Source organism: Falco biarmicus, chromosome 11, assembly GCF_023638135.1.
Source record: "Falco biarmicus isolate bFalBia1 chromosome 11, bFalBia1.pri, whole genome shotgun sequence".
Lineage (NCBI taxonomy): Eukaryota > Metazoa > Chordata > Aves > Falconiformes > Falconidae > Falco > Falco biarmicus.
In genome coordinates, this window is record NC_079298.1 from 2,745,574 (window position 1) to 2,771,878 (window position 26,305).

General features: G+C 42.6%; 1 protein-coding gene across 1 annotated transcript in view; it reads left to right on the plus strand.

The window, feature by feature from the left end:
* Window positions 1-26,305, plus strand: part of ERICH3 (glutamate rich 3) — a gene marked incomplete at its 3' end in the record, with an annotated part of 46,310 nt that overhangs the window by 8,572 nt on the left and 11,433 nt on the right. The window contains exons 2-12 of the mRNA XM_056356187.1: window positions 5,308-5,401; window positions 6,211-6,336; window positions 6,935-7,006; window positions 8,761-8,889; window positions 9,548-9,631; window positions 10,128-10,283; window positions 11,654-11,872; window positions 12,526-12,706; window positions 14,177-14,363; window positions 16,218-16,516; window positions 18,967-19,188. Of these exons, the coding sequence (XP_056212162.1) occupies window positions 5,308-5,401; window positions 6,211-6,336; window positions 6,935-7,006; window positions 8,761-8,889; window positions 9,548-9,631; window positions 10,128-10,283; window positions 11,654-11,872; window positions 12,526-12,706; window positions 14,177-14,363; window positions 16,218-16,516; window positions 18,967-19,188 (1,769 nt within the window). The remainder of the gene's footprint in view (window positions 1-5,307; window positions 5,402-6,210; window positions 6,337-6,934; window positions 7,007-8,760; window positions 8,890-9,547; window positions 9,632-10,127; window positions 10,284-11,653; window positions 11,873-12,525; window positions 12,707-14,176; window positions 14,364-16,217; window positions 16,517-18,966; window positions 19,189-26,305) is intronic.

The window sequence follows — 26,305 nt, forward strand, 5'->3', positions numbered from 1 at the left end:
AACTTGGCTCAAATTTAGATGCAAGTGTGGGAGGATTTTGAGCAAATTAATTACCTCCCCCCAAAAAAACAACAGGAACAAACTGTGTACATTCAAGCATTCTAAATAACCTTAAACATGAAGTTACTGAACTGACAGCGGTATGTAGTCACTGGCTGTGATACCACAGAAACAAATGTGATACTAATTTTGAGAAGAGCTTCAAAATTAGGCCTGGGAACTACAGATCAGTCAGTCTAGTTTCTGTGCCAGGAAAATTGTCTGTAATTCTAATAAAAACCCAGAATTTGTAGAGAGAAGGATTAACAGGATAAACAGGTAGAGAAAAAGGACTCCCAGAAATATCCAGAAAAATGGGCTTTCTGGACTTACATGATTTGACTGTAACAAACATTTTCTATAGTACTCTTTGAGACTGATGATTTTCCTTTGCTGTATGTTTTTCTAACATGCTTTTTTGTCAGTTCTGCACTTTGATCTGTTGTAGAGGATTTGGAGGTGACATTTGTATGTAGTTCTTAAATGTCTAAGTCTCTGGAAGAAAACTTCTCAGACATGAACTACTATTATGCTGTTATTGATAATAGGAGCAGGAGCAGAGACATAAATGAGACCAGTGGTCTGCTTTGCTGAAGAGCTTGGTTCTGACTGTCATCAAGTTGGGTAATTCATGACATTTCTGAGATAAATTGCTATTAGGGAGATGCCACAGAAGTGAGAGGTTGCATTACTTTGTGAAGCAAACAATGAATCCGAATCTGTGTCGTAGCTGTTCTGTTACTGCATCTCTGAATATCTTCCTGTCTGTTTCACCCTTCTCATTTGTAAGCAGCATTGTGAATTTTATCTCCAGGCATGATCTGTGAGCCAGCAAAGACCGATGGAAGGAGCAGGTGGGCTGCCGAATGGGGAGGGGGGACACGCATGGATGCTGCTGGTGCCCTTTCCCCAGCGCCACACATGTGTGTGCTGTAGTCATCTGTTGGCACGAGGGAGCGTGAGTCTCAGCTGAACCTTGGGCTTAGCAATAAGTTGTGTGTTTTTGAGTGAACGGCACAGATTCCGTTCGGAGGATGAGGTCTTACCCTGGTTGCCCTTAGCCTGGAAAATATGCTTGCACCCTGTCCGCTGGAGCACTGAGAGAGTCTGAACCATTGGTCTCCATGGGAATTTCCAGAGGGGTCTGGGCCAAGCCCAGGCTTAGTACTAGTATGGCCCACTCCCAACTAAACTTGTCTCAGATCTGCTGGTGAACTGATCAGCTGAAATAAGCAGGAAAGCTGGCAGAAATTCTGGGTGAGCGTAGGCTTGCAGGGCCAGCCCCTGCTTGCTGCACGTGATTTAAATCCGAGTTCAAGCTGGTGCCCAGGGTATTCTGTGAGGCTCTGTCTGTGCTGGTTATTTTTGACAACGGAGGCATTCACCTGGGCAGATAGCTCGGGCCGCTCTCGGCAGTGTGGCTCTGCCAAAGCCCAGTGGATCCAGTTGTGTTCTTTCCAATGGTTTGATGGGTTTTGGTTCAGGCCCAAAACATTTCCTTATTTCCTCCCATACCCTTTTGAACTTTGAATTTAATTCAGCATTTTTGAGGACCAGCCTGTTCATAATTTAAGTGAGAAAATATAAATACAGAGACTCCTTTGAAACTAAAGTTGCTACATCACTGTGCTCAGGAGGGAGTTGCATTTTAACTAGTTATATGGTCCGTGTAATATTAGATGAAAGTAATAAATGAAAAGGAATGGGATTGAGTTTCTCCTCTGCCTCTGCTTGCAATTGCCAGGTGATAACATAAATCAGTACTTAGCACAATCAATGTAATCTAGTGGATTAAAATGCAAATGCAAACAGTGGATTAAAAAAGTAATGTAGAACAGTTGTTATAGTACCAGTGTTTAATCAACATGCATAACAGGGTAAGATAAATTGTTTGTTTAAAGTTTAATATATTGTTGGTAGGCTACCTGTGAGATGATTTTGAAACTCCAGATAAAGTTCCAGTAAGTCTGTAATCAGTTTGGGTTTTATTTTTTTTTTCCCCAATTGTTCTTTCTTTCCTTGAGTATACTTGTGTGTGGTAACTCAGCCTAGCAACAGACATTTATTTTGAATTATCCTATTGAAAGATATGCAATAGAGGTACAGTGGCATTTAAATTTAAAGCCAAAGGAAACAAAAGAGATTGATCTTTTGTTGTGTAATTAAAACATACCCTGCCTAGAGAGCCCAGAGGTCAGGCTGAACATATTATGCAATATGTTGAGTGTATAAATTTTGCAAATGTGAATGGATTTAGAGTATTAAAAACTCAAGCCATGTCATTTACTTTGTTATTTTCCTGTTTTCCATAGGGTGAAGTAAGATAAGGCTGTGCTAAGAACTATTTAAAATATATCTGCTAATTATGGATGCTTCAGTTTCTGTGTTCAACTCTCAGATCTTAGGTTCAATTTTTGGAAGTACTGATCTTAGATAGCTGTGATGGTTTAGCTCATGGGTAGAGCAGGGGAGGGCCCTGCTTGGATGATCTGCCTGGTCTGGTTCTCCATTCTTGTTGGTCTTACAGTTTTTCACCAATAAATAGAAGAGAGATGCAATTTGTTCACTTTGCGTTGTTCAATGAATGCATTAAAGAGAATCTTTAGTATGTTGACTTGGGAACTGAAAAAGACTTGAGAGGTTCTTGCATTTCAGTTTTACTGCTCTGGATACAGAGGAGGACTTGTTCACATCAGGGGTCTTTACAGGGGAGAAGATTAGCAGAACTGTCCGGCCCAACTGTTCTGGCCACAACAGCAGTGTGGTCCCAGAAGTCTTTTAGACCAAATGGCACTTCAGAGCCGTCATAGTACTAGCTGGCTGGTCTCTGTAAAATCTTGGGAGCACGGTATGGTGAAAGCAATCCATGTCTTTAGCTTTGACCCTGCGCAGGCTGGTAAGCTGAGTGATGAGTTGTCCAGTGTCTGCCCACCGACCCGGGGGGGGCTGGGATCTTGCAGGAGAGGCACGGTCTCTCACTGCGCAGCTCTCTTCTAATGCCCTGGCTTGGATGAGGACTCGTTCCTGTCCTTCCAGCACAAAGCATGCTCTTCACGGAAGGACTGAGGCTGGCAGCTTGCTGAGTGCCAGAGCAATAGTGCGTCGGGATTCATGCAGACACAGATGAGTGCACTTGCTTGCCTTTTGCTCAAACACTTTGGTTTCCTGCAGAGTACGTTTGTTTAGCTTGAGCAAATCAGTCACATAGAGCAGATCTGAGGATTTTTGGTAAAATGTAGTAGCTGTATTTAGAGGAGGGGGAAGAAAAGAAGTATTCTCATCAGTGCAAGCTGCACTTCAGACAAACTGCTGCTGTAGGTGACAGCCAGCAAAAACACACTACAGTAACATATGCTTTCTAGCCTGTAAATACCACAAAAGTGATGAATCTTGCCCTGTACAAGTTTTGTGCAACTGAATTTATGAATAAGTTTGTGGGACAAGCTTCCTTGGCTCTTTATTTAAATAAATATCCTCGAGTCACTGTTGTGTTCAGATAAATGGTCCTTGAAACAGATGGGACAGTTCCTAAACTTGTTGTTGTGGGTTAGATTTCCTGAGTGGTTTGCGAGTTCTGTTGGTGTGAAGGCCAGTTGTTTTTTGAAACAGGCTTTTTTTGTTCATGGACAAATTAGTGGTTGGCCAGGCAAAATTTTAACAGGTGTGTACCTGAATCCCAATTGAGAAAATGGTTCAAAAGAGCAGCGTATTTTTTTGACAACTGAAATGGAAGCCACTTAGTTTTCTGTGGATTCCATTCACATTCCATTCCATTTCAAAGTGATGAATTTGATGTGCAGTCCCTCTGATGGTGAGAGCATTAAAATGAGGGAAGTGCCATAAAGAAGTGAGTGGAAATGTGGATACTGAAGGAGACTTTGGCTGAAAACACAAAGAGGTAGTCTTCATCAGCACAGAGATTTGCACCCACGTTAATAAAGTGGATGCTAATTTTCAGTCCAGTGAAAATACTATGGAAACAGCATCCTGTCTTAAAAATATTTTTAGTGCCAGCAGTTTCTGCTAACATGAGTAGACTGAAGAAGGTAATTCTTTTGCGTTGGCAGACAATAATGGCTGAGAGCTAGCAATGAAGACCAGCGGAAAATGCCCTTGTGTAGGTAAAGTCTGATTAGTGATACGCGTGGAGCTGGAGGCAGGACTGAATGGCCTCTGGAGGTGCCTCCTAGCTGACATTATTCTTGCGGGTCTTTGGCAGTGCTGCCAGAAACTCCCATCACTGCGGCGAATGAAGAGACGGGACGCAGCTTGATGCAAGCAAGTTGTCCATTTATTAGTGATTTTCTTACAATTATATATGTTTCTACCTTCTACATATTACACACTGATTGGTTAAATCTTAAGTGTAAAAAACACTGATTGGTTAATATTTAAGGCACACCGTTAGAACAATAGGTACTTACTAGTTTATCTTGACCTAGCAATAATTTTTATTCCAAGGTTAGGGAGTTTCTTTCTACGCAGCTTTCTTGATTACATATTGGCGCCATCCGTTCCCTTATCTGGCTACTTGTTTCTCTGTCCGTCTGGTTGCCTCCTCAACTGTGACGGCTCAGGGGTCTGCAGTTAGCTTGTTCCTTTGCTCCCAGGGCTTGTGCCCTACAAGTTCTAACAAGTCTCTATTCATCAGGCTATCAGTACTTGGACTCTTGTCCTTGAGGCCTTGTCCTACACATCACTGCTGTGTCTGCTCCCAGTTGGGAGGCAGCAGCAGGAGGGGAGCGCAGGGTGTGTGGTGAGAGGGGTGCAGTGGTGCAGGAGGTCTGGGGCAGGACATCCCCGTCCCTGCTGTTGTATAGTATGCTCATCTGCTTCCAACAGGGCCTGCAGCAGGGTGGACAAGGAGCCAGGTCTGTGCCTGCTGCACTCAGCCAGGAATCCAGCTCCAAATGTCGTGTGGCATGATACTGACCTGCCGAAGGTTGGAGCCTGTTTTCTGAGGAGACTGTTGCAGGAATTGGTCTTGAAGGAGACGTTTGGAGCTGGGCGCTGTTGGACCCTGTACCCTGGTGGTACACCGTTCCTGAGCTGCTGTATCTCATGTAGAAATCATGTCTTTCTAATACTAATCTTCTGGAGGCAATAAGATGTTCCTTTTTCATAATCTAACGGGTTTACTTGACAGAATGCTGTGCACGATTCATCAAGACAGCATTTTGTGCAGCAAAATATTGGGTAGGTCTGTATAACTTAAGCTGTAATAAACTGGCTGTCAAGGGGATTATATGCATCTGTATTTTATTTCAGATTTCTTGCAACCTACAATAGCCTTACAGACAAACACCTGGCTGGATATTTCAGCAACACCAGGATAAGACGACATCTTCAGAGATCAGGACTGGTGAGATTGAAAAGCTTTCTTTTATGAGAAAAAAATAATTCTTTGTTTCTTCTAATGTTGCACAAGTCAAACCACTGATGGTTCTGTTGTTTGTTGAAGGTATGTGTTGTCATTGGTAATGATGTGACAGCTAGCCAAACATATGGAATTGTGCTGTGCCAGGACAAAGCCACATGATCACACTGTGACTGAGGGTGGGTTTATTTAATCAAAACATTTCCCACTGCATTATTATCTGCTGATGGTCAGCTAGGTATTGCAGGGACACAGGGCTGTGGTGCATAAGGCTGTGCGACTGGAGGCAGAATGACAAAGGACAGGTAAAACTGAAATCTAAGCATCTTTGACTCTACTAGTTGTTTAAATAGCTTCAGTGTTACTTTTCAAGAGTATTTAATGAAAACTGAAGGATTTGGTAAAGGTGAAAGTGCTGAACATTTTTAAAAATACTTACGCACTCCTGGGTGTGACTGTTTAGCACAGGCAGATGCGACCCTTGCACAGTAGGAGGGCAAGTATCTAATTCCCCTCCACTGACTTGGGCAGTGGCCTGTGAAGAAAAAGATTGAGCCCTCAGCTGTTAGGCAGTATCACTGCTGCTCTCCTGCTTTCTCCATTTGGCTGATGGGACCCATGGGGTCAAAGAAAATACAGTTCTGTGCTGGGAAGGTGAGTTCCAGCACCGTGGCAGAAGCAGAGGTGGTAGCTAACCAGGAAGGGAAAGTGGTCTTTCTGGTAGATTGTGCTCTGTTTAAAAACATACTTTATTCTGTCTTCCCCTTTTTAGTTGTTGTATTTGTTTATGGCAGATCTCAAGGAGTGGAAGAATAGTATCCGAGAAAGAATACCAGCTAAATGCTATGAGGAGGGATCACCAAAGATATGTGCAGGAGTGCCTGGCTCACGCCATTTTTCATAAGGTCCTTGACATGGAGGTATGCATTTACTAGTGAGGTGTAAGCCTGTAAAGATACTTCCCTATTGATAGCCAATGGCTGTCAACTTGTACTGGACTATTTTCTGTAGCCATGCCCTCATGCTTCCCTGAAAGGCACTCTTATGCTGGGAAAGTCTTTGCGCTTGACACCCCCCCACATGAAATCTCTGCTGGCCTGTAGCTGTTAAACCATGCTGTCACTAGAACATACACTGTCCTGGCTCACTCACAGTCACCAGATTATAGCATGATGTTCACAGGGCTAGTTTGCTTAAAAAAATTCTAATCAAAACAAATAGTTTGAATGTGATTATGTATCTTACCTGAGTACAAAATTTGGGCACGTTCCTGTTACTTACCAGGAAGGGAGTTGGTCCCTACAACTTTATAAACACTCAGTTGTTCCCTTGACAATGTTAACATGTACAGGTGTAATGCAAATGGATTGAATCAAAAGTAATTTTATAGCAGGGCTCAATGAGGGTAATGACCAGGGAGCAGACGAGTGATAAGCAGAACAGAAGCAAGTGTTCTCACATTTAGTTGATGTCTCATAATGTCCATTAATGAGATTTCTCTTTCTCTTACATTGATAGAGACATCATCAGTTGGAAATAAAAAGGAAACTTGAAAATTCTGTGAGGAAGGAGAGGGTGCAGAAAATCAAGGTAAGACCTGACTGCTATGGAGTACTGGTGGGACATGGCAGTTTTGCCTAGTGTTAAATAACACCCACGAGCCAGGCCAGAGATTCACTAAGCCAAGTGTTCCATCTCTGATGTTTATGGAAAAGGTACAAGAAACAGGCAAGTAGAGGATGATCCTGCCCCAGGTTACATCTCTTTCTTCCTCTGTCTAGTAGTTCAGGAACTTCCGTTTGTGCACCTAATTCCTTTTGAGTCTACTTGTTTTGGTTCTGCAGTATTCTTGGTCATGGAATATAATTCTGAGTTGTATGAAATGGTACTTCCTTGCATTTCTGCACAGTAGTTAATATATCTGCTGACTACTAATTCTGTTCTTTTACAAGGCATTTGTGGTTTTACATACATTTTCCTATTTCTTTTCAGTTTGCCAGGCTGAAGACTCTCAGTATATTGAATCTTTCATATATGAGCCATTCTGGGCTTCTCATTACTGTTTCCAATTTTTTGCCTTTTCTAGTTCTACTGTTTCTGTTTTGAAATGGGGAACCAGAACAGGATGAATAATTCAAAATATGTGTTGCAGTTCTCCCAGTAATTCTAGACATGATCTGCTTTTGATGGCTGCTGAGTGCTGAGATCACATTTTCAGTTGTTTGCCTCTCCACATGATATTTAGCAGAACCAGCATGTAAGTAATGAAAAGAGGTTTCAGAAGTCTTCACTTTGGTTTCCTGTAGGTAGAGCTTGATTCTGTAGTTGTAAGTGTCATGGAAATCCCACAGAATTCAGTGGTTCTTCTCCCCATGAAGACACTTGGATTCATATGGGAACAGTTGTTTTCATTTTAGCTGAAATACACTCAACATCTTATTTCTTTATTAGGAGTCTGCATACATTGAGAAGAATGGATTGAGAAGCTAGCTGCTTCTCTGAACAGTTGAAAAGCAATGTCAAATCTTTTTGATTTTAAATAATGCATTTATGAGCAATTCATCCGTTAGAGAAAGATTTTAATGAAAAATGCTGATCACTGTGGTAATTGCAAAGGCATTGTTTACTGACTGAACTCCTGCTGATAAAAAGTCACCACAGCGCAAGTAGCAATTAAAGCACCCTGTCAAAGGATTCTGGACTTGGATGATTTTGTCTATAAAGCAAAACAGCTTCTTTCGGTGCAAAGTATAAGGGAGACGCCTGCAGATATGTGATCTGTGTCTTTGTGGTGATGCCACACTGGGACACACAAACCTGGCTGGAATTAGCAGTGTAATTTAATTCTCACCTCATACATTCGGTGAGTTCAGCTGAGTAGCTGCTCTGAAAGGAAAGGAGAAAAGCGGATGACTGAGCAAGGGAGAGTGAGAGATAGCTATCTATTTCCAGAAGGCTGGTCAGCCCAATGTGGAAATTTTGAGAAGAAAAGTTAGGGAGGTGCAGCAGTTGGAGCAAGGAAGTGGCAGATGCACTCAAGTTTAAAAAAGAAAGAGACCTTCAACCAAACCAAGAACTGGATGCAAAAACAGGCAGATGAGTTAAATCTGGGGGGATCAGAAGCTGGAGAGGGCTGTAGGCAAATGAATCAGAGGGGCGAGAGTCTTTTCCCCCGCCCTCTCTTATTCTCCCCATGATTTCCTTTCCTTCCTTAACCAGGTGTTTCATCGGATCTAGGCAAGCTGATCACCATAGCTGTCCAATGAAAGACAGACAGAAAGCAAGCTCAGACATTGCTGTTTGATTATCTAGTACCTCAGAGACATAAATTTCTGTTCTTTTAGGTGGAACAATTCAGAAGATTAGTGGAAGATGCTAGCCCTATGCATTCCCCACATCCACCACTTGGTCCAAGAAATCGTTGTGGGTTCCATTCTTCAGTGGCTGGAGAACCAGCTGGTCGCTCACAACTGGTGAGTTTTTCCAAATCCTCCATATGCTGTAATGTAAGCACGCAGAGCTGGAAGTGTGCACATACACCTGTGACACTGTGCTTACTCCAGAGCATTGACTGCCAGATTGTTCCAGCTTAGGTTCTCATCTTCCATCACTTGAGGCTGATTTCCTGTTTGCAGGGTTGTGTCATCAAAGAGAAATCTGGAGAAGCTGATGTTGCAGGAATGGCACATCATAAACTAGAAAAAAATGGCTTTGCTTTGTGATAAATCTGCTTTAATGTTTCCCTTTTATCTGCCTTGTCACCTAAGGTTAGGCTGGTGTCAGTACATTAAGTATTGTCAGTGAGTACTGTGGCTGTAGGCAAGTTTACACATGTTGTAAAATCCGGAAAGCAGTGGAGGTCTTCTAGAAAACAGACTTGAAGGGGTGAAGTAAGACTAAAGCTCATTCCAGAAGGCTGTGCTGTGACCTCTGACTCAGAAACCTCTTACTCTGTTAACAGGCAGAGAAGGAATGTTAATATACTCTTGAAATATAATGGTACTAAAGTCTATGGGCAAAGGTCAAAGGTCAAATATATAGGTCAGTTTTAATTGAGTGTCCATTTCAATAATGATAATTGGTGCAGATTGAAGAGACTTTGTCCTGAATGACCTTCTTCTCTCCATACAGAGGGCACCTGGACCTGTAGTTGGTTATAATGGTGGACATCCTTCTCATCAACACCAATCCAAGGAGCCTGCGTTTTCTAAGGTGGTGAGTTAACTCAGTTAAATGGTTTTTTTATGTTTGAACATTTTAACTTGATATTCTGAAGGGTATACAAAGAAAAGATGAAATAAAAATGTCAGAAAAGTGCTGAGTATTGAACAAAAATAGGCATCTTGTTGTTGTGCATTCTCTGTGTCCATGCGCTGAAGTCACCAAAGCAGCACACTGCTACAGTTTCTGTGAGTTCAATATGTTTGCTTTAGGGCTGCACTGTGAAGACACAGTAGCAAAACCCATATTTATGGCTAAGAGTTACTTCAGATGCTCCAGGTTTTGGTTGCTCAGTTAGAGATGCCTAAAGGGGTCTGGCTCTTTGGAGGCAGACCAGAAAATCTTATTTCCTGAAGGTACCTGAGACTCAATCATCACTTTCAAATATCTTGATCGGTGCTACTTTTTTTTTCTTTTTTCTTTATGATGCTGATGTGCACTGGGAGCTATGCACTGAGATTTTGTAGCTGTTTTCTTTTTCCTTTTCTAGACTTCCTGGCGACCAAATACAGCTCCAGGAAATACGCAACACCCACATCAACTCCAACCACTTCGCAGCTGTGCTGCAGTAGGTTCTGTACCAAAGACTTCAAGGCCTAAACAGAAGCGCCACACACTTGAACATGATCAGCAGTTTGCCGTTGGGGTGAGGCCATACTTCATTCTGAAAATAACACAATTTTAGGGACAGCTTTATAATACTGCTTTAGTACTGTAGTTCCCAGAATTGTATACTGCGGGCAACATGCCTTCCAAATGGGTATCACCTTTTATTTAAACTCTCCTTTTTAACCTTCTCTTAATTTTCAAGACATTGTCTTACTGGCTTAATGCCCAGTTCTTGATCACAGGGTGGGAAAATGGGGTGACTTATCTTTTATATATAAAATCTCTCTGTGTGCAAAATTTTCTCCCTCTACGTAGATTTTCTGTTATGTGGAGAGGGAGGCAGCCACCTGGTTAGCACCAAGAACTCAGGAATATTTTCACACAATCCTACAAGTTTTCATCTTTATCTGCAGCTGCAAAGTAGCAAAAAGCTCCTTTCTTTTGTTTTACCATTCCTCCTACTAAGTCACACTAGCGGGCTCAGAGAATGAGAGCGTTTTGGAGTAGCCAGACATGATCTTTATATGTATGCAGTTACTTTCAGGTGAGATTTGGACTTGCCTTCTGTTCTAGAAAAACATTATGTAATTGGCTTTGTGTTAGGAGTCTTCTCCGAGATCTCTAAATCTGGAGATTTTAGAATGGCACCGTGACCTGCTACCACTGACTGGCAAACACCGTCTGAATAGCTTGTTTCTGCTGTGCATTTGCTCTGTATTGCAGTGGTCACAATCCTTTCTCCAAGAATTTGCTGGCACTGTCTACATCTACTCAAATTAGGGGAGACTTAAATGGTTTCTTCAATGCTCACTACTGATAAAACAGCTAAATCAGTCATAGATGATGAAGACATGATGCAGATGCAGAACTCTGATCCAGAACACACTGTCTGCAGAATTTATTCTTCAGACATGTCTTGCTTTGCAGGGCCCTGGTCCTCTGCATTTCATCCTGAAGGAGGACTAAACCTCTGCTACAAATGGGAAATAAGTGTTTTGAACCATTTCTTGTACAATTGGTGCAAAATGATGTGACTGTTGGAAGATTCTAGCCGCTCTGGAATTTGCTTGCCGGCTGAGAGAACTCAGCAGTGCTGTGGGGTTGTGCAGTATTCTGTCTCCTTGTGAGCAGAACTTTGCATGCTTACAAGTAGTACATAGTTTACAACGTTGAATGTATCTATGAAGGTGACATTTTCAAGCAATCTCCCTGTTGCTTTGCAAATTAAAAGGAGGGAGTTAGCACAGAAATGTTTTCATGAACAAAATTGCAGGCACCAAGTTACGGAATTGTTCTGGAAGTATGTGTGTTGCTAAATGTGAAGAGCAGTCAAACTATGGTTAGTTCAGTATGCTTGGTAACTATTTTTGCATAACCTATTTAACTTGGGAAAAATGTTTTTTGCAGGCGGAGAGGAGTGGGTTAAGACTTATGAATTCAGTGGAATATGTGACTGGTATATCCCCATATCAACTCCCAGTCATTAACAGTTACATGATACCAGTGCCACCTCCCCCCTTGCATAAGGGAGACAAGAGCATAAATGCCGTGAGAAATGGGATGCCCAGAGGGAGGCGATTTCGTCCCACCACTGCACCAAATGATGTAGAGCAACTTTTAACAAAGGTAAGTTATCTCTGTCTGCCTGTTTGTGTATATTACTTTCCTTATCGGTGTATTTGCCTAATGCTGAAAGATGTGTATACCTAGTTTGCATAAAGATTCACTGAATTTTGGAAAGGAAAAAACTTTATAACTTAAAATATAGAGCTGCCACCCATCTCTGTATACTAAAACGTTTGGGTTTTTTCATCAGTTGGGGGGAAAAATGGTGCTTGAACAAAGAAGCCATAGGAACTCTTACTTAAGGCCTTCCATTTTAGTCAATCTGATCCTGTCTCTGACCATATCTGGTACCAGAACTTCAGAGGGGTATATGAAATTCCTTGAGTGTAGGAAAGCTTCGTCTGGTACACTGTATCTTCAGCCAGTTTTGACTCATGTAAAGGAAACTGTAGGAACCCAGGATTGGGAAGGACGATACGGGTTGTTAAACGTGGTCCCTGCAATTTTGGGTAATTCAACGTGATGGATTTTCAGTTCAAAATATTTTCCTGCCCTTCTGCATGTTACAAAACACTTTCCAATTTAAGCAGCTCAAGGCCTGTCTTAAAAGACTGGAAGTCTCAAGTGTATGCCATACATATATATGATCTTTTTGTTCACCGTTTGTTAGAGTTGGAAGCTGAATGTATTTTTTTGTGTATTTCCTGCTGCAGAATGCTGGAGGATTCCCCAAGTCCCCATTACGCAGCAATGCATTTGTTACCATGGTTTTTCTAGGAAAAAGTGTGCATTTATCTCATGATGATGCTGATTACAGAGATGAAATCAAAGTCTATCAGCAGCATTGTGGAGGAGAAAACCTTTGTGTCTACAAAGGCAAGCTGTTGGAAGGAGGTAAGGATAAGGAGTCAAAGAGTTCATATTGATTTGGGCAGCATCTTTTTTTTTTTTTTTTGGCTAAAATGTTGATGCGATATCAAAATGATTTCAGCTGAGCCCAGTCAAGATGCATGCATCCAGGGATTTTTATACCACCTGCCTCCACACTAAATCTGTACCTGCTGTGCCATGATTGAAAGTTAGGTTACAATTACTTTTGCAGGTTATGGTAGAAGGAATTTAGAGAACTGATTTAACAAAATACTGTAGCTTAGATTAATTTTGTGTAGATATGTGTGGTTAATAAAGTAGTTATAGCAGTGAACTGTCCTTAAACAGGGGTTATCTATTTCTGACTTGCTATAATACATCAGTGCATGCTGCTTATTATTCCAGAAGGAAAAGTACATAGTGGGAGCCCAGTTCCCATCTCTTTTATGTGGGTGCGATTCCATCACACCAGTAAAAGGTGAATTGTGTTCTGGGAAATTGTGGAGAGGAAATGGCTGGGAGATTTTCATTTATGAGGAAGAGTGATTTCACAGGTTGTAGCCCTCATTCCAGCTCACAGAACCCCCTGTGTTTGCATTTGCATTTTCACTGGATAGGGGAAGATGGTGCAGAGATCCCTGAACTTCAGTCTGTCCCCTGAGGTTATGGGTGCACTGCAGTGTGCCCACAGATCTGGTTTGGGTTGTGTCCCAGCTGTGCAGTAGGTGTTCTCTGCGTGTGCCTCTGTTGTCACAAGCCCCATCCACACCTCTTAGGGAGCCTGCAGGAGTACAGTGTGGCTTCCTCCCTGCTGCAGTGTGCTCAGTTGACTTTGGAAGGATACTCTGACTTGTGAATAAAGGGAGTAAGACCCCGTTCCCCTGGCATGGAGCTGAGTGGCAGCCTCAGTGCCCTTAAGGCCTGGATGCCGAACAGTACCCTGAAATGGCTCCAGAAACAGCATCTTTCAGCTGCTGGGTGTTGCTGTGAGTACACCTGTATTAGTGCAGGTCCAGAGCCACTAATGTTGCAGCTGTACTGATCTGGAGCCTGAGTTGCATGCTGCACGGTGCTGTGCTGAGGAAGGCGTGCATTGCACTGCCAGAGCTCTAACATACTGCTGCACTGCACCATGTAGAGACACGCCAGGCATCCTGAACTTTGTGTGCATAACGTGCACTCTCATAAGGCAACCAGCAGAGAGAATGTTTTTGAGATGGGAGGCTCTGGTCCCTGTTCTGCTGTAGCAGTGAGCGCCAAACTGACGATGTATTCACTTGTCATGGGGGTGTCCAGCTTGGTACTCTGGGGTTGGAAAGAGACAAGGCTGTTGTGTGGGAAGGAGGTAGAATTTTGCCAACTGATTAATACAGCCAAGAATCAACGTACCTCAGAGGGCTGGGTGCTTTGGTGGTGGTGCAGGTGAGATGCAACAACTGCAGCAGGCTGAAGCGTAACCTTTTTCTTTGAACACTTTCCTTTCTGTGATTGCAGAGACCTTCCATTTTGTCTCAAAGAGGCACCATGGTTTCCCATTCAGCCTCACCTTTTTTCTCAATGGGATACAAGTGGACAGGCTGAGCTGTTGCTGTGAGTACAAACACCAGAAACGTTCCAGGCTGGGAGGCAGACATGGATACTTTGGGTTTCTCAATGTGGAGGGAGCATCTCCTTGCTACAGGTATGGAGATGAATACACTGTGCTCACAAGGACTTAGCAGCCCAGTTTTTAGAGAGTTTATCACTTGCTTCCTCTCTTTTCGTCTTTCTGGCACCCCACAGCTCTGTAGAACCTGATCTGTTTCTCAGCGCCTCTTGAAAGGTGCAGAATTGAGCTTATCCCTCAGGGTCTCACATCCAAGGATGCCATCAAAGCCAGCTACTTCTGTGCTGCCTTCTTCAGTCACTCTGTGGAGTGTGTGCAGCAGTGGACAGTGTTTGCACGGGATCTGTCAGCTTGTCAGGAGGCCGTCAGCTCTTCTTCCTCAGCGGTTGAGTCTGGAAGAGTAGGTGTGGGGTGGCATACAAATACCACTTACATGTTTCTGGTGGAAGTGATAATGAAATAAATATCAAGAGTGCTGCTGCTTAGTGAACTCTAGTTTTCAGGGGTTTCTTTGTGGTTGTGAGAACAAGATAATTTATTTTTAAATAGCTCTGCCTCTAAGGTGGGATTCTGCTGTAATACCCCAGGCTGCAGAATAAGACAGTACTAAATGTTACACAAGTTTCAGAAAAATCTGTGCAGAAGATTCTTGGGTTTGGGCAAAAGTCAATGCTGGGAGCAACAGGTACGGTTTTGCCAAGAGGCTTTGATTTTAATAAAATCTTCCTTTTGTGTGATTGTGAAGTCATGCCAGACAAGTAAACTTCTGCACCCATGGATAATTTAAAACCTTTTGTTCTTATTCTTAAGTAAATTTCAAAAGGGCAGCAAGTAGTTGGAAGAGGAGAACCTCCAAAGAGATATACTCTTATTTTTTCAGTAAGGACTGAATTCTAGAAAAAAAAATTCTACTTTGTTTTACTGTATTTTTTCCTACTCCAGTCTAACATGATTTATGTGTATGCCTTACTTAGTATGTTTGAAGTAGTGACAAGCATCAGAATTCAGAATGGATATAATTGCTGCAGAGTTTAGGAAATGGCCAAATCTCAGGTTTTGTGTGATTTCCAGAAAGATTTGAAGTGAGTTTCCTGAATTAATACAGTCGCCAGAAATTGGTTAATTTCTTCCTGAGTCACCCCAACTTTCTGACCACCTTCCCTCTTGTTCTTAGCAATATATCAGTTCTCCTGTCTCTTGTCAGTCCAGCCAACCTTATCTGGTGACTAAAAAGCATCTCCATTAACCAGATTCTCCCAGTAAATGACAACTATTTTCATGTTTCCTTCAGGTCAAATAGAGCAGTATTTGTTTTCCTCTTTGATTATGACACCACACCCACACATTAAATACCCACTCTGATTCTCAGTAAAGTTCCCTGTTGATTTTCGCTGTTGGCTTAAGGCTTTGGTTCACAAAGAGGTGATGCTGCAATGATTTCTACACTGATACTGTGATCCCCACACTGAGAATTTTCTCTTGGCCTAATTCCAGCATTTCTGTATGGCAGAAGTGCTTCAGTATCTCAAAGGTCCCTGAAAAAAATACCAGGAACAAATAATCAAAAGGTAGGGCTCATCAGAAATTGTCATGTTATGCCTGCAAAACTAAAAGATTTCTAGACTGAGTGACTGTAGGATATTTCACAGTAGTTTGTAAATAGCTGGAATGTGAGGGGAATTGCAGTAAAGCCTTACAGGAAAAAAGCAGTTTTGGGGAGGAAAAGGTTTTAAGACATAGGTGTCTGTGAACAAAATATGGTTTTCCAGAGAGACTTGTAATTACCTGAAGTGAAGGTTCCAGTTTCAATTTCATCCTCTGCTTGCAGATTTGAATCAATGTATGACATACAGCACTGTTTCTGCTGCCCTTCCATTGTTCATGGAAAGAAAAATGTGTTATTTCCCACTTACTCTGGTTATTTTATAGGTGCATTATTGCAATGGGTCTGGACAAAAAGCCATCCCCTCCCAAGAGAAAGATGGAGGAAGACTATGGGGAAAAGCATGTGGGTCCCTGCGGAGCTGGAGTGCACAGTGAGCCAAGCAAAAGCAGCGTTGAGCAGAAAGCGAGCATAGATTCAGAGTTCGTCATCTTACCAGGTCATGAAGCAAGTGTGGAAACTATTGAGGACAAAACGGAGACCAGACAGGAGTATAAAGAAGAAGAAAGGAAAAAACTATCTGATCGTGAGAGTGAAGATAGTCAGGAAGACACCGGTAAAAATGGTATGGTATTCCAAAACACAAGCAGGGGACAAAAAATGGGAGAGGTTGATTCCAGAGAAGGTATGGAATTGTGGGTCTCCAACTTCCCCTGGGCCATCCTCTCTTAGGATACCTCCTGTGTGAGAAATGTGGTGATGCCTGTGTCTGGGCAGTAAAATCAGTGGGGCTTCTGGCCAAGCAATGGGATGAGGGGGTTTTGCAAGAGCCAAGGAGGTGAGTAAGGAAGGCCTGAAGGGCCAAACAGGAGCCTGAAGTAGATGGAAAGCAGGAGGGAAGTGGCACAGGGAAGGAGGAGAATGGCAGCAGGTGGAGGACAAGAGCAGAAGGAAGAAATGGGGCTGGGTGAGGGTAGGTGGACAGCGGGTCCGAGGTGAGCTTTGGGGGAGGCAGTACATTAGCATCAGGTGAGTGGAGAGGCGACGGTGGCCGTAGGGGCAGGAGATGGAGAAGCCTTCTGCTGCCTGCTTCGAGATGGGTGGGAGGGAGGGTGGAACTCTGGAGGGGAGGAGGCTGAATGCTGCGTGCAGAAGGGGAGGGAAGGGGGGAAGAGCACATAGCAACATGTCAGCAAGGTTTAGTGCCAGCTGAAATATTTTGGTCTCTTCTGCTGTCTGTTGGCAGTGGGAGCTTTGTTGACCTATGGCTCTTCCCAGCCCCTTCCCCACAGCACTGCCGCAGGCACCTCTTACCTATGCCTGCCCAAACCTCCAGCTTCCTCATTTCTCTGAGCATTTGTTCCCTCTGCTCCAGGTGATCAGCTCACCTTTCCTGCCTTCCCTGCCCCAACCCCACTGTGGCTGTCATCCGTCCCCTTCACTGAATGCCTGTGTTGCCTGCTGCAGCTAGCTGACCTTGCCCCTTCTGCTTGAGTCCCATCTGCTGGCAGAGATTTAAAAAGAAAGACCGGAGAAAGGCTGCCCTCGCTGAAAGTTTGCCCAAGGGGTGTTTCTTGTGACAGGCAAATATAGTACCTGTGGTATAAAAATGATGCGTGGCAGCTCCGGCTGCATGCTCAGACATGCCATTTGCCCCGTGCCAGCTCGAGCCCATTCCCACTGCCGTCCGGCTGCCTGTGCCGCTGCCTGCCCGACGGGAGGAGGTGTGAGCTCAGCCTGTGCCTTCGCTTATGCCTTACTGTAGAGTCTTTTTCAGAGCAAGTCATATTTAGAGAGGGATTTTAATTCTTAGTTCCTATTTTTACTTTCATAATTCTGCAGTGCTACTGCTCAGTTTCCTCTCTAGTGCCTGTGGATGTGCGTTTGCGACTAATCAAGCCTTTCTCCTCCAGGAGGTGGGCACCTTTCTGACAGTTACCTGAGGAGGCCTCACTTCCAACAGTGCAGTTGGAATCTCAAATGATTTTTTAATGCAGAAAATAAATCTCCTTATTCCCTTAATTCTTATTGTCTGGGTAATTGTATATTTGCCTAATTGGTTCTGCATCAGATATTCTTCATTTCTGTCCTTGGTGTTCTGTCACTTCAGTACTTTATAAGCACTGATGGAAAGAAAAAGAAGTGAGCAATAAAAGCTGAAAGGTGAGAAATTATGGCCATGAGGGACAGCTGGCATGTCAGTAGTGACAGCTCTCCTTCACAATGTAGGTTTGTTGCCTCTGTGCTGCATGTAGTGGGAGCGGTGGAATTACTGAATTTTCAATGGAAATCTCTGGCATCACTGTATGTGCTGGTCCTGGGATTTTAAATAGTGTGCAGCCTTGGCTGGAAAGGGGAGGATTCTTTGACGCATATGCATGAAGACTGTCTTACCTATAGATCTGGGCAAAGCTATCTATCAAGTGTTACAACTTGTCAGGCTAGTAGCCTGGGATGAAATCCAGGCCATGTTGATGTAAAAATGGCAATTGTGCCGTAAGCTTCATTTGTACTAGGATTTCACGTGGGACCTGAAGGAGCACATTAGAACAGTGTGATAATAGAATGTTCCTCTGCAGCACCCTTTGGCTGGATTTAATGAATTCATGTAGTTTGTAAGCTACTTCTTTGCTAATTAGCCATGTCAATCCACATTTATCTTACTTTGCGCTACAGTGTATTACATTTCTCCAGCTTTCTCTGTTGCTTGCATATTTTTTTCATCGCAACAAGTTTTTTTTCTCCTGTGATAAGTGTGTTGTATTTTATTTCTGAGTTTGCCTAGCTCTTAATTTTTCTAGTCCTTTCAGTGGCAATGATTTTGTTTGTTTTATTTTTAATGTGTTGATGATCCTTCATGCATAATTTACTGCATTTCTGCTACTCTAAGAAGAGCATGATGCTTTTTTGTGATAATGTGCTCTTATGATTCCTTTCTGTGGTCTTAGATTCTCTCATGGCTTTAAAAAGACTGAGCAAAAGGAGTTTAATGAAGTCAACCTCTGTCTGCCTAAAAGAAGCTTGACTTGTTGTGAATTCCATTTCCTGCCTCATAGTATGATTCTTTTATTTTAGAGTATGATGAAGATTTTGAAGCAGTTGAAGAAGTTAATGAAGAGGGACAGACTGGTGATCAAATGAATGAAATGTCAAAGTCGTCCTCAGATGATAAAAAACATAATTTAAACTATGAAAAGGAGAGTAAAACCTCATCACAGAAGTCAGTGCAGGCCTCTGACAGCGAGAAAGGTGAAAGTGGTGGGTATTCTGTCAGTGACTCCGAGGATGATAAGCGAGGTTAGTTTTTTCATAACAATGCTTAGAGAAGTTAACCTGATGCATGTTTTACATTTTGTGCATGTCCAAGTATGTATGTTGAGTCTGCATAGGAAAACCCCGTGCAATTCCTACTGAATTGGTAAAAGATAGCTATTTTATCTGTTATTAATTCTGCCATACCTCATAGAAATACTGCCAAAACCCACAGTAAGCGTGTGCCAGCTCACAGCAGACTTTGCTGAGCTATTTAGTTGTAGAAATGGAGATGGAGCCATTCAGCAGATTCACTCTAAATAATTGGGCGGATCAGCACTTAATGTTGGTGGTCACCCTACATCTGAGAAGCGATGCCCAATGCCCACATATGCATTCTGAGGGTACGCACTTTTATCTCAGAAGTCACCAAGAAAACCCATGTACCTCCTTGTATTTTAGAAGCGCTATCTTTAGTGGCCCTGAATAATCAGAACCTCAGCTTTGTCTCTGGTACATCCCTGACTCTGCCCTGGGTCGGGGCAAATGCCATCAGCTCAGCTGTCTGCTCTGCCTGTGGCAGGGTCCTCACTGGAGTCTGGCTGTGAATGAGTAAGAGTCGGAGTCAGTAGGATAGTCTGTGATTCTTGATCCAAACGTTAGGTACAAAAGCATGCAGTAAGTGTCCAAGACCATTATTATTATTATTAATTCAGAAAGATTAAACTGTTCTGGAATAAATTTTCATAGATTAAGTCATGATTTCTGTCACTCAGTTTTTTGAATCAGTGCTTTCAGTGTCTAGTGTTTTAGCTATTGGCCTTCATGCAGTCCAAGCCATGTATCTTCATAAATGATCCCACAGAAAACTTGCAGGCTATTTCTTATTTATTAGATGAACAATAGTATTCCTTTCACCATGTGGTGAGTAAGTCAGACGTTGAACTGCCTCTCCTTTGTGTCGCGGTGTTTTATCCCTCTAACACTTCTCTATGGCTTTGTTAGATCTTGAGCTGACTTATGTGCCTCTGGCTTGTTGTAATCTACCAGGATTTCTCCATTTACTGCTGTTTCAAAATTAATTACTTTATATTCCTTACATTTGACAGTCTGATGTGCAAACTATTTCTCAAATTAAATGAAAACATTACTTTCACATTTGTATTTCTACGTGAATTAAGCAGAGGTAGTACAGCTGTTTCTGAAAAGGTTGCAGCTGCAATAAAGATACAGTCTTTTTATAGAAAGTATAAAACCCCAGAAATTCAAATCAGGTTTGAAACATCCTTGCTAATAAAATCATTCCAATGATCAAAAATAATCTTAATTTTTGTTTTCTCATGATAATCAGAAATGGCTTTGGTTCATGAACAATCCGTACGATTAAGCATTCTTTTCTGCTTGTTAGTGCATGGCATTGCAAACTTCTTTGTGACTTTCATCAGCTGCTTCTCAAGCTCTGGCGGTGTGTGATGGTCAAGTGAAGGTGTATGAGTGTAGATGTGTGTAGTTGGAAAGGAACAGGTAACTGTAGGGGCCTTTCATGGCTACCTTTACATTAAAGCCTTCGTTAAGGGCCACCCTTATTCACCTTTGTTCGTACTGGGATGTAATAGTGCTGCATGCACCAAAACTCACTGATTCAATATACATTTTTCTTTATATTGAGGATATATATATAAAAAATATATGTAAAATAATACAAAAAATATTTTTTGTATATTGAGGATATAAGAGGAAGGGCTGTTGGGAAGCCACCAAACCTTGAATTACGGACATTTAACATCAGCAGCTAATAGTGTAAAACAGCTAGTCATCTAGGCAGGGGTTTCTTACCGATCAGCGGGCAGGCACGGCTGATGTTTTTCAACTTGTATTTGTCGTGGCTTCCCTTGTTCTCCTTTTCTGCAGTAACTCAGGACATGGATTTAAATCATTTACATTTGTTGTGTATTTAAATAAGACAGGTTTAATCTTCTTTCTTAGCAGCCTGATTTGCTGCATCTATCTTTCACATCAGCACACTAATATAGCAGTCATCAGTTATTGCTTGCATCTCATTTGGCAATCAGCAGTGGGCCGTGGGTGTCCGGCGCTCAGCAGCATTGTCTCTGGAAATGAGGGAAGCTGATCTCAAAGGTGCTTCTTGAGAAGCTCATGACTTGGAATCAGTTTCCCTTTGGCCTACGTGAGCTTTGATGACTTAACCTTTGCACTGTGACTTTTGGAGAAAGGAGGCTGGGAAGCTGGCTTTGCTTTGTTATCCCTGTTGAATTTTCTGAGGATGTAAGGAAGAGACAGGTAACACCCTTATCTAGCATTCGGTATATTAGTGTAAGGAGTGGTTACCCAAATATTGGATGGGGACCTAGAGAGGCTTTTAGCAGTCTAAATATATAAGTACAGCATCTGTTCTGTGCTCTGAGCTCTGACTGCTCCCCATAGGTGTAAATTACTGTCAACAAGAGGAGCAGTGCTTCCAACATTTACCTTCTTGGGGCAGTAAGCCTGAAGGAGTTCTGCAGTCCATATTTACCATTAGTAAATGGTAGACTGTTGTGGTGGGTTGACCCTGGCTAGATGCTGGGTGCCCACCAAGCCATGCTATCACTCCCCTCCTCAGCAGAACAGGGCGGGAGAAAAAAAGATGGAAAAAACCAAAACAAAACAGCTTGTGGGTCAAGACAAAGGCAGTTTAATGAAGCAACAGCAAAAATCACGTGTGTGGAAGCAAAGAAAACAAAAGGTGTTATTCCCTACTTCCATCAGCAGTTGATGTTCGGCCTCTTCCCAGGAGGCAGGGAAGACAAACATCATAAATAATGAGTGTCCCCCCTTACCTTCTCCTTTCTCTTAGCTCTTCTCTCTGAGCAGACATCGTATGGTATGGAATATCCCGTTGGTTGCTTTGTGTCACCTGTCCCAGCTGTGTCCCCTCCCGCAGCCCAGTGGTGAGGGGCAGGGGGAAGGTTGGGGAGACAGCCTGGACGCTGTGCGAGCCCGGCTCAGCCGCAGCCAGAGCGCTGGTGTGTTACCAGCACCTTTCTGGCTGCCGGTACGAGCGCAGCGCTGTGAGGGTGCTGGGGGCTCAGCCAGACCCGGTACAACTGCAGCATCAGATAAGGATGTATGAAGGTTACTGCTGGCTTTGGGTGGCATTTTGGATCACTGGAATTCCGGATTTCTAGGCACTTTGCATTTAAGTTTGAAGGTCAGGATGATCTTTTTGTTCTGGCTGTAGTGATTAATCTTCAAAGAGATTTCTACACTTGGGGTAGTAGAAGTATTCAGAAGCCAGTTGGTATTTACTCCTTTGTGCTTGCATAGAATGTTTTTGCAAACAGTAAACAGTGGAACCCAAACTGATGCAGGGCATTTTCTTCCATATGAATAGGAAATTCCTTGTAGGAAGGGTTTGTCATCTCCCAGATGTCTATTTATTGTTTACCTGATGACACTGGACTCCTCATCTAGTTTCATCCAGATTTGTTTTGAATCCTTTAAAGAAAATGACAACTTTTTTGCATTGTTTTTGTTAACCACTCCGGGCATTGATACAGTGAACACAAAATGCCTGTGATTTTTCATTCCTGTTTCCTATTTGTTGATTTTTGATATGTTCCCCTTTGTAATGAAGTCTTTCTACTTTTTTTTTCTCCACAGCTGAACAGAAGAGGTAGAGAGAAGGGATAAAAGAGATGCGGGCTTTTCCCAACTGAGATAGAATAATAAATTTATGAAAAATAAGAATTCATTGGTTATTTTGAGGACAAGAAGAGCTTTCTGTTTGAATGAAGGACCCCTACTCTCTGAAGATAATATGCATGGAAATATTTCAAGCAACTTCAGTAGCAACTACTAGTTCCATTTTTTTTTTTGAAGATTAAAGTGCGTAATAGGTTTCAGCAGTGGAAGATTTTTCCAGATATTCATTATTAAAGAGATTTTTCTTTAACACCATTTTTTTTTAGTTACACCTTTTTGCACATCCTTAAGCAGTTCTTTTCCCTCCTTTATGTTTACATTTACAAATTCTGCAAGACAGCATGTCCCCTGCCTGAGTTATCACTTTCCCAAATCCTACGTAGTTTTAAACTTATAACAGAATCCATATACCTCTTTAATAGCCATCTCTTTTCCACTTACCTGAATTGCTGCTTCCCTAATGTATGTAAAGTTGTGACAGAGAGATCTAGAAATTAATATGCTGTCTCAGGGGAAGCATCTGTAAAGGAACTCCCTTCCTCAGCCCCTTGAATTATCTGGTGGAGGGAGAGTGCTACTGTGAGTGGGGTTCTTTAAACTGTGGTTATTAAGATTTCTTTGTACACCATCTTTTTCTGAACATGCTGTTCTGCATGGGTGACAGTTCTGGCATATGGATGGCACATGAGCGGAAGCTATAGTTAGAGAAGGAATTCGCCCTCTTCTTGCTTCCGCAGGAGCGCCTAACGTGAAATTCCGTGACTGTATATTTTTCAATATTGAATGCGAGGCCCTGCTGAGGTGTCAAGTTCAGTGCTCCATAGCGCACCTTGCAGAGTCCGGTATTGGTGACAGGGCTAGCCTAAACAGGGTGTTACTACATTAGCAATTCAGTCCACAAGATGAATTAACTTTAGGTGCAGCTTTGTTTTGCATGTATTCACAGTCATGCACAGCATGCAGAAATGCACCACTGATGTCCCCAGTACGCTTTTCTATGCGACAGAATCAAGATGGAGGCTCCCTTGCAGGGTGCATGCAGGATCCTCCAGCATCTAACGTTGTGCACACACAGTGCGTGCCAAGGGCTGGGAGCTGGTGTGAGCATCGTTGCCAATGAGGTAGGACATGGGTGCGCAATCCTGGAGCTGTATCAGAGTACAGCGAATCAAGCTTTGGTCCTTCCCTCTTTGGTAGTGTAGATGTACTTGCAGTGTACATTCAAAGTAGCCCCACTGACATCTATATATACTGTTTCTAGCTCTCGTCTTCATTAAATAATGTTAGGCACGTGAAAACTGTGTTGGGAGTTCCTTAAATATTGTGTCTCTTAGCCCTAAGGTATGCCCCATTTCCCCTTGCTTTAAAACTGTGTTGTCTTCTGGACTCGCGAGGCTTACAACTGAGTGTGAGTTGTCAAGCCTGCAGTTAGAGACGTCCAGGTTAAACTGTGGATCTGTTATTCACAGGTCCCCTGGAGTCGGCCCACATGGACTAGTTTGCTCTGGTAACATGTGTCTTTGTGGGAAGCACTATGGGGACATCATGCTAGTGATAGTAACTCATTTTCTCTTGGCTTGCAGAGAATAGTAGAGCTGTGTTGGGTTTTAGGTCTGCTACTTGCGTTTAGATCTGTTACAAGTTCAGCTCTTGAATTTGTCTTTTGGCACATAAGTAAGTGATTTCACTTACAAAGTTATTGAATACCTGTAACTGCTCTTACTGCTCAGCACCCTGAAATCACTCCGTTCCACTGTGGTATGTACATACGCAGTTAGGTGGCCAGCAGAACGTGTTCAGCTAAAACATGTAGGAAAGTTCTGCTTCCAGCCATGTTATTTTTTCCTTCTTTTTGTGGTTGTTTTGTTGTTAAATGAATTTTCAAAGTGTAGGTGAATTTTTGCACTGTATGAAATTTCTTTTGGTACAGATTGCCCCTGCCTCACAGGGGTGTGTTGGACACTGGTAGTGCAAGTTTCCTTTCTGTCAGGCTCCTAGAGGCAAACATAAACCTGTGACCACCTAGAGATCACCTACACCACGGGTTTCTGCATAATTCAACTTTACTTGTTGCAAGCTTCAACTTTTATCTCCTTGTGGCCTGAAATTCCACGTGCTCTGTACATTTACTGTTTCTTGAATTCATCTGCCAAGCCTTGGACCTGTTTGAAGAACTCCTTACCCACTTCAAGTGAAGCGTGTGTATTGGTGTTGGTAGAACAAGATCTTGGACAGCAAGCTTTTGGGCATAGATGCTATGTTTTTGTGTTTCAGTATCAGTAGAACACTAATCCACTTGTAATCTGGGAGTGCTGCTATAGTAGAAATAACATGCTAATAATAATGGGATCTGAATTTTTATAAGCATACGTTATGGAGAGATTTTGTCTCTTCTTAGTTCAGTATATCATTGTGCTTGTTCAAGAGTGTCTGAATTCCTCAGACCCCTTGGGTCAGTTCAGCCAGCATACAGAGTTTTAGAATAACATCCAGATAACTGAGGTGCCAAAGATGTTACTTCTGCATGCAATATTATGAATCAGACATTGATAAAGAGTATGTAAGAGAGACCTTGGCATTCAATCCTTGTGGACCATAAGCCTGTGAATAAATTGGAAAGAATCACTGATAGTTCCCATAGTACAATACGTAATCTGCATATTTGAGTTGTTCTGTCTCTGAACATGCTTGTTTATATTCTTATAAGTGTATTTAGGAGCGATGATGTTTTTTGGGAGTCTAAACATGCCTACTGTTAGAACACAGGTGCAAATCCAGGGGAGACTGGAAGTGGCTGAGAGTCATTACCCGGTGGTGGTTCTCCAGTAGTTTGTGCCTAAAATCCATTGCTGTGGAGGTCCTAGGGGGTGGAGGTCTGCTCCGTGCTGGGTACCACTCGTTATCCCTGCTGCCAGTCTCTGGGAAGATGACAGAATGAGCGTACACCTGAATAACTTATCCAGAGATGCAGAGGCAGTTTTCTCACACCACCAGTAAAGCGTGCTGGGAGGTGGAGTTGCGCTCTGGTCCTTTTCCTTTGCTACTTTTAAGGAAAATTGAGGAATTCTCTTGAATTGATAATCTGGCGTCTATACAAGGCAGTCCATTAGTTTATAATTGCAGTTTCCATTAAAACACACCTTCTTTGTTCTAGTTTTAAAATTAAGGGAAGTAGTTGACAAATTTTAGGGAAGGTTTAGCTTCCATATTTTAGGTTTTTTTAAAAGCAGTTCTGCAAAGCTTTTGTAGTACATTGCAGATGAAAAGAATAATTTAAAATATTACAAAAAATTGCAGTGAGCCTTCTTCAGATCCACAGAGGAAGGAGAGGCATAGAGGCTGCTGGAAGACTGTGGCTGCAAGAAGAAATGATGTGGTGCAGATTGGCTCCTGTGGCTCTGAGAATTTGGATCGTGGGTCCAAATTCTACCTCTGGCCTTTGGCCAGCAGTGGGTGC